General features: G+C 45.8%; 2 protein-coding genes across 2 annotated transcripts; both read right to left on the minus strand.

The window, feature by feature from the left end:
- Positions 1-869: 869 nt before the first annotated feature.
- On the minus strand, positions 870-2,265 carry LOC123450520. The gene is made up of 4 exons (XM_045127722.1): positions 1,916-2,265; positions 1,771-1,804; positions 1,397-1,600; positions 870-1,136 (listed from the first exon to the last, which is right to left on the minus strand). The coding sequence occupies exons 1-4, from the start codon at positions 2,254-2,256 to the stop codon at positions 972-974; spliced, it is 744 nt and encodes a 247-aa protein (XP_044983657.1). The 5' UTR covers positions 2,257-2,265; the 3' UTR covers positions 870-971.
- A 2,172-nt stretch (positions 2,266-4,437) lies between these two features.
- LOC123448605 (probable transcription factor At5g28040) lies at positions 4,438-5,964 on the minus strand. Its single transcript, XM_045125555.1, has one exon. The coding sequence runs from the start codon at positions 5,805-5,807 to the stop codon at positions 4,761-4,763; it is 1,047 nt and encodes a 348-aa protein (XP_044981490.1). The 5' UTR covers positions 5,808-5,964; the 3' UTR covers positions 4,438-4,760.
- Between the last annotated feature and the right edge of the window lie 2,028 nt (positions 5,965-7,992).

Consider the following 7,992-nt stretch of genomic DNA (forward strand, 5'->3'; position numbering starts at 1 on the left):
TACTCACATTCAGACATCGGCAACTCAATAGTCCACGTGTTGACCATAATTAGACTAAGGTCACCCTTCCCTACCATTGGAACATTAATGGATAAGAACATTTTATCTTTCCATATACAAATTGATTACCTAGAATCATCTTCGACTGAGCTAAATCCATCATGCCAGATTCATCCCATGTGCTAACTTCATGCAAAGAAAAAAAATCACAAGTGCACACATCAAACTGCACGCTCACAAAACGGGTGAATGAATGGGAACAAGAGGCACCAACTGGAGAGAGGGAAGCTCACATGAGATAACACACACTGACACAGATGATTGGGCGACTACTGCAGGTGGACGAACACCATCGTCTTGGCTGATATGGGGCATGAGAGGAGTAGCTTGGACAGTGCGCGCGTTAGGGACGACAGGGCAAGTGTTGTATTACCAACAACCGCAGAAAGATAGGGCGTACCCGATGCATGCTTTGTCCGGTGCCGCTGCCAAGCCGCGAGAGGAGTTCATAGCCACACTGCATCTACTTGAGTACCGTCACCAACACTTCATGGGCCAGTCGCGCACTGATGCGCTCAATCACAAGGCGGTGGTGGTCCGCGGCGTGCCGCCCATGTGCATGTGCTCCAAGGGCAAAATTTGACCGCCTAACTGACAATGTGCAAAAGGGACTAAAACAGATTACAAAGCTAATAAGTTCAAACAGAACCAATCCCACTCGAGAATCCACCCCAACCCAAAAGTAACACAATTATCTAAAGTAACACAACACTAAGCTGCACATTTTTTATGCAACTACGGGGAACTCCAAAACTCTCAATTTACTACTTACAATCCTTTTTTACAGTATATGTCTCGCTTCGTGATGATTTTCCTGGTTTCGATCTGATCCGAGGATCCTAATGGCCTAATCTTATTCCGTGACCCTTCTTTTGCATGCCTCACGGAATAACCTCTTCTTTTACAGTATCTCATGACATAATAACCTTAGTATGATATAAGGTCCAAGAGAATACAGTTTGTAAAATCTCTGATTGAAAACTCACAAAACTCATTTGGTATTGATTCCACGCAAGGAAAGCGTACAGAATGAACCAAAACACCATATCCGTAAGCATCACAGCACCTGCATTTGTCTGAAAACAAGCAGATCAAAATTGGATGGGCAACAAACACCAAACCTGTAATCATCACCGTTCATCAGCCGACCACAATTCATAATGCTTTTAGTTGAGCGAATAGCTACAATAATGTAGAAGAATTACATGTCAAGCAATTACACTTTCAGATTATGTTTTTTCTTTTTTTCTGCATAAATCACAACACACCTATTGTTTAGCAATTAAAACTCAGAAAATCATGTGCATTTTGTACTCAAATGTGTATGATGAGTTACCTGAAACATGATCTGAAACAGGTAGCCCCAAAATCCTGCAATTTCCCGACCATCATGTGTTTTATTCAAACAAGAACTTTTGATGGAATTGTCGTATGTACTTTCCTCCATGGGAGCAATGATATAAGAACCACGGTCTGCATCAGATTTATCCATCTTGCAAGCGTACTGATAACATCCATAAACCGAAAGCACCGAACCAAGCTAAAGATGAAAAAGGTGCACGTTAAAGGTATCACCTAGTAAGTGCCAACAAAATAGGCAATGAGCAAGCATGCACAATACAACAAATTTTAGCATAATATGTTGTTGTCATTCTCATGTGTAGGTAAGAATAAGTGGTCACAATGAGTTTATTGTAGCAAAAAACATACCCCAAAGTACAAGGTGACAAGCAAGAAGGTCCACCTATCAAATGTAGAGAACAAACAGAATCAAATAATTTTCTGAATATTACTCGATATGAAATGGACAATTTGCTTTACAGGCAGTAACACGAGGAAAGATGAAGTAGCTTACTGGGTGTAGTAAAGGAAGACGGTCCACCCATCGACAATAACATCATAGATAATCACCGAAGCCATAAACAAGAACGACACAAGGCGAAAAGCCAACAACCAAGCAGGATGGATCTCATCAAGGCACAGCTTCCAGCAGTCATCAAGATACACAACTCCGAGTCCGATCCTGGGCCATGCCTCCTCTCTGTCGACCCCCTCGTCATTGCCGGCCGGCGAACTGGGCCCCTCGTACTTCCAAATCAAGTAGCACGCCAGGGCCATGCAGGAGTAGACCCAGGTGGCGCAGAGCACGAACCTCCAGTTGAGCCAGTAGCCCGGGTCAGTGGTGTCCATGACCATGGCTGATTGCAACGCTTCCAACAACATATTTTATCAGGCTTTTTCTGCAAAATTGGGTACTAATATACCATGCTTGTGGTTGTGACCAAGGAAAAAAGGCATTTCCCCTCTTCCATGCCGACAAGTGGAGATATTTGCCGAACAGTGAAAGAAAAAGGGGAATAGAATCGGGTGACGGTGGCACCCCCACGAGAAAGGCAAAGGCGCCATGATTCCGTGATCCAGTCCACAGCCACACGGAACACAAAAACAATAAGCAGCGGGCTCCACGGAGAGGGGAAGGGGGACAGAGCAGAGCTAATTACCAGTGATCCGTTAGTCGAACCGCGCGCAGGGGGCGGCTCCTCCCCGACGAGAAGCAACTGCGTGGGGCGGCAAGAAGAAGAAGAAGAAGAGCAGTTCACGTCGCCTTCTCCAAGCTCCCACCTCCCTGTCCCTCCGGCTCTACCCGGTTGCCGACGCTGTCAGATCGGAGGGACGCGCGCTCGTCAGTACAGCGAGAACCATAAATGCCAGGGAGAGGAGCAGGGGGCGGGGCGGGGCGTGGATCGATCTTTACCCGCGGAGTTGTCTGTGTTCTGGTCGTCGGCGCCAGGGACGGATCGATCCCGGGTGGGCTCCCCGGAGTCGTGGACCTGTGTCCCGTCTACCAGTCTCACTCGCTCGCTAGCGGCCACGGACGGAGGTCGGCGGCTGTGGGGTGGGGTGAAGAGAGAGGGAGGGCGGCCGTGGGGAGCCACGTATCCCGTGTCTGATCCGAGGGTGCTCCACGGTGGTGGTGGAACGAGGGGTGGGGAGAGGTGGGGGTGGGAAACGTGGCAGTTTTTTTCTAACGACAAGGGGTGGGAAACGTTGGTTCTTTCTCTAGTACGGCGGGATCCTGGATGGGTGCGGTTTTTTGACTGGTTTGTGAAGGGACTAAAAAAGTCGGTGGAAGGATGAAAAGGGGGGACGAGCGAACGAGAGGTCGAACCATCGCTCTGGTCGAACCATCACGACGGCAGATCCCTTTTAATAGTAGAGACGAGGGAGGTGACATGCAAGGCATCCACGGAGGATCATGACACAGAGCGCGGCTTCCTCCTTCTCCCATCTCTTACTCCTGTCCCTCTGCCTGTAATCCCCAATCAGTGTAACTGAAGCTTGTATCCTGAATCAGTGCTAGATAATAGTAGATCGAGAGTGCCTAGTACTGATTTCCTAACAGTTAGTGAAATGATTGGTGTTGTCCGGATCCAGGGCATCGAAGAATGTTTTGTCCAACGCATTTAGAGACAGAGAGCGAGAGCTGGCTCTGGATTCCCTTCGGAGTTTTTGCCCCGCTCGGTTATGTTAGTATCTGAATTATAAGATGTTCTAACTTTTCTCTAAATTAAATGTATATAGATATGTTTTGGTGTGTTTCTTTACTCATTTTACTTTGTATGTAATTCATATTCAAAATGTCTTATAGTTGAAAACGGAGGTGATATTTCCTAGCAACTTATTTCAATCAGCTTGTATGTAGTCTATATTGAAAATTCGAAATCTTTAGTCTTTTTTCCCTCTCATTTTTGTTACATAACACAACTTTTGTCTCGTATATACTCCTCAGCTTATCATTATACGCAATATAATACTCCTCATATTTGAGTACATTTTTCACCTTCCTGGGAGTTCTGCTTAGTGCTTTTCATTATTGTGCTAGTACGCACAGCACACCAAGCAGACAATGCTCTTCAGCTTGTTGACAATATGGCCGGCGATTTGCTACTTTGCATCAGCAGTAGCACAGACGCTGGTTTCATGCTGGGACGTCTACACATGTGATTTGGAAAACCCCATGCTTATTAATGATCACATAACTTCTTCCGTGCCTAAACACTATTTACTACTCACTCCATAACTAAATATAACTAAATAATTATACTCGTAGTTGAGAAAAACTAGACTAGTTCTTTTCAACTATAATTATTTAGATATAATGAAAGTATAAAAGTATAAGTTTTTTTAAAAAATTTCATTAAAAGATTATGTACGAAACAAAATGAATGAATGTACACTTTAAAACATGTCTATATACATCCATATGTAATTTTTTAGTGAACCATATAAAAAAATTTATATTTAGGAAAGAAAGAAATAAATATAAATGCATATAGATATATTTTAAATATAGAATCACTGATTTTATGCCGTATGTAGTCTGTAATAAAATCTTTAAAAGTTCCACGAACGGAAGGAGTATATATAACAGTAACACGAGAAAAACAGCTGACCGACCATCAGAACCACATAAATTGAGAACCAGAACAATCGTAAATTAAGTCTACGACTTCGAGCCTAACACAATTAGTAGGAACAGCGTTGCGAACGCTGCAATTTTGATATATATATTTGTCTCCTGGGACAAGGGCGATTCCTCTGAAAATCCTGCGTTTCAAACAGGCCTTAACTTTTTTTTGTGGACGGTACCTGGTACTAATGACAATTGAACCAAGGAATGGTGAAGCTGGCCAGAATCATCATGTTGGCGGCGCGGACTTTAGCTCCTCCAGTGCTGACTTCACCTCGTCCTGCAGCAGGTCGATCCGCCGCAGGTACACCTCCAGCTCCAGAATTCGCTGCTGCCTCCACTTCTCCCCCTCCATTGGTATCCCGAGAACTGCAGACGGTTGCTCCGGCACCTTCGCTCCCAGGCCCAGCGGCGACGGGCAGCCACCGATGCCTAGCATGGCACGGACCATTTCCTTGAACAGAGGCGTCAGGAAGCTGCTCTCCGTGTTCACCACTGGCGCCACAACAGGCTCAGCACCGTCCATGGAGACCTGAGGAAAAAATGCCGGTAGCGAGTCCTCCGTCTTCACAGGCATGGACCCCGGCTTGTACGGCGGAGGCGCCTCGGACGCATCGGCAGCCAAGTCAGCCGTGCGCCTGCGGCGGCCGCGGCGATGCGCCCTTGAGGAGGACGGGGACTTAGCGTCTCCGTTGGCTGCGGCATTCGTGGCGGTGATGGTGGCGTCGTCCTCAGAGTCGGCGGCGCTGGGGTCGCGGCCGTGCTTGTCGGAGGAGGGGCGCCAGATGTTGCGAGCGATCTCGAAGACGGCCTGCTCGTGAGGGGAGCGAAAGGAGAAAGTGTTGCCGGAGCAACGGAGGCGCTCGACACAGTTACGGTACTTGCGCTTAAGGCGGCGAAGCTTCTCGGCGAGCTGGCTCTTGGAGAAATCGAGCTGGAGGCGGCGGCGCATCTCCTCGTAGAAGGGTTCCGTGTCGTACTGGTGGGACGCGAACGCCGTGCCCCGCTGCGCCGTAAACTCGGCGAACGCGCGTAGGATCACGATCTCATCCTCCTCCGTCCATAGCCTCTGGAACAGGGGCCGCCGCTCCCCAACCGTGGCCGAGGCGGAGGCGGGCGCGACCACGGAAGCAGAGGAGGAGAAGGGAGGGTTGGGAATTGGATCGACAGGGAAGTCGATGTCTTCAGAGTCCCCGTTGCCATAGGCGTCGGCGTCAGGGAAGGAGGAGGACGCAGCGGCGCCGGCGGCGGAGTGGTCGTCGACCATGGGAAGCATCGCATCGGATCGGATCGGAGATGGGGATCGGTTCGAGTCGGTATTAGGGTTCGGGTTTTTCGCTGGACTGGGCACAAGGGGGGTTTCGGTTCGGATGCTTTTTTGGTTTGTCAGCCGCCTCGGACCCAGTCTGATCTGCTCGCGTGGAGCGGTTCTTTCTCCATCAGGTGAAGCCTGCCCACTTATCGTAGCTTTTTTATTTGGCTGGCCATACTGAGGGTATTATAGTAGGAACATAAGGGGTGTTTGTTTCCAGGGACTTTTTATGTAGGGATTAAAAAAAGTCCCAAAAAGTTCCATATGAAACAAACATGAAGAACTTTTATGAACTAAAAGGGGGTATTTGGGACTATTTGGAGAAGTCTCTATGGAAGGGTCTTTTTGGGACTTTTTGGTACTTTTTCCAACAATGCCCTTACTTTTAGCATGTCATTTAATAACTACTACATTACTAAGGGTAATATGGTCTTGGAACTAGCAAACATGGTGATGTGGCAAGTAATTAAAGAAAAGTGAGAGGGTTATAGTACTCCCTCCGTCGGCGTGCATGCAAATTCTCTGGAACCTGGTGGTTATTGATTGGTTGTAAAATGAATTGAAAATTAGCATTCACACTACGCATGCATATAAAAATAGTACAACGGAGTACTAATTAGCTGCTAGGAGTAAATGCAATGCGCCTTAAACCTTGTGTGTTGTGGAAATGCACGTAAACTTAATCGTGCCTTCTAAACCGTGACGGGGGTAGTAACATAGGTAGATATTGTATCATGTTAAATGATATGCTACTATGTGTCATGCATGTCAATAAATGAGAACACCTATGATACTAGTTTATGATACTATGCACTATACTTTCATACAATAGTAACATATGCATGATACTACTATATGTTACTCCCCACTAGTTTATGATACTATGCACTATGAAGGTAGTATCATACAATAGTAACTAATAGTAACATAGTCCACTTACCCTAGCTGCCTAGCATCTAACATGCTCGTCTAAATGTCTAAACGTACATGGTCCTCTTCCTTTTTTTTACTTTTACAACACATGTGAGGTTTACGTTAATACATTGTCTCTTATCATGTTATCATAAAAGCATTAATAATTTAAGATACAACCATGTGAACCCATTGTTTCTTATAAGTTTTTTTATATTTAATAATTTAGAGTAATGCATGCATATGGTTGGGCTAGAACCATTTTTTTCTTACGACCATGTGCAAGGGTTGTATGTTAGCTAAGAGCGAGTACAATAAGGTGACATAAATAGGCTATAAGCATTAGAATATTATATCCTTACTTAGTTAAAAGAAAGAGACAAGGAAAGAGAAGAGAAGCGGACTCTTGGTGAGTAGTCAGCTGCAACACGAGACTTGTGAGATTGTAAGGTGAACCAACTACTACTAAAATAGTACACATCTAAAACTTATTATTGTATATGCTGGCTATTAGGTTGGCTCTATATGACATGGCAACTCCTTATAGCCGACTGTTGGTTGTATTATTAACCATGCTCTAAGATACAACCTCTCTCTCTCTCTTTCCTCATTAACTAGTATGCCGCATCAGCAAAATGTCTATGAAATCGCGCTAAGAAACTAGCATTGACAGAGGCCTAATGCTTTGCCACACAACTACATATATGATGCTAGAAATAATCTCAAGATGATGATATATTTAAAACGATAAAAATCTCAGGATGAAGCACATAACATGCACCAATCAAGGATTCCAACACCATTATCATCTCAGGATGAAGCACATAACATGCACCAATCAAGGATTCCAACACCATTATTAGGGTAGCTTTCTTAAGGCTATGGTCATTGAAGCATTCCATCACAACATCTGTCGAGCAGTCGGATTGCCATTGTAGCATCGTCGATGCGGTTGTGACAATGTCGTCGCAACACTGTCACTGTCGGAAAGCATGTCGTCGCAACATTGTCAAAGCACTCGGGCCGCCACCGTAGCATGCTCGTGGTCGTGGAAGCACGCCATCGCATCGTCGTCTTGACGGTTTGAAGCATGCCACATTCATGATTGGTCGCAACATCGTCACAGTTTGTTGAAGCACCCATGACGGGCATCGAAGCACAACGTCGCAACATCATCAAAGCATTCGGGTTGCCATCGTAGCATCGTCGTGGCTGTTGAAGCACATGTCGGTTGTCA

The sequence above is a fragment of the Hordeum vulgare genome, chromosome 4H (genome assembly GCF_904849725.1).
Source record: "Hordeum vulgare subsp. vulgare chromosome 4H, MorexV3_pseudomolecules_assembly, whole genome shotgun sequence".
Classification (NCBI taxonomy): domain Eukaryota; kingdom Viridiplantae; phylum Streptophyta; class Magnoliopsida; order Poales; family Poaceae; genus Hordeum; species Hordeum vulgare.

Excerpts from the sequence above, each read along its gene's own strand:
- LOC123450520 (XM_045127722.1), bottom strand. The coding sequence starts at position 2,256 with ATGGTCATGGACACCACTGACCCGGGCTACTGGCTCAACTGGAGGTTC. Across the intron at positions 1,601-1,770 it reads TTGTCACCTTGTACTTTGGG|CTTGGTTCGGTGCTTTCGGT; the intron begins GTATGTTTTTTG and ends TTTCATCTTTAG. Across the intron at positions 1,137-1,396 it reads TGTTTCAGATCATGTTTCAG|ACAAATGCAGGTGCTGTGAT; the intron begins GTAACTCATCAT and ends GCTTGTTTTCAG.
- LOC123448605 (XM_045125555.1), bottom strand. The coding sequence starts at position 5,807 with ATGCTTCCCATGGTCGACGACCACTCCGCCGCCGGCGCCGCTGCGTCC.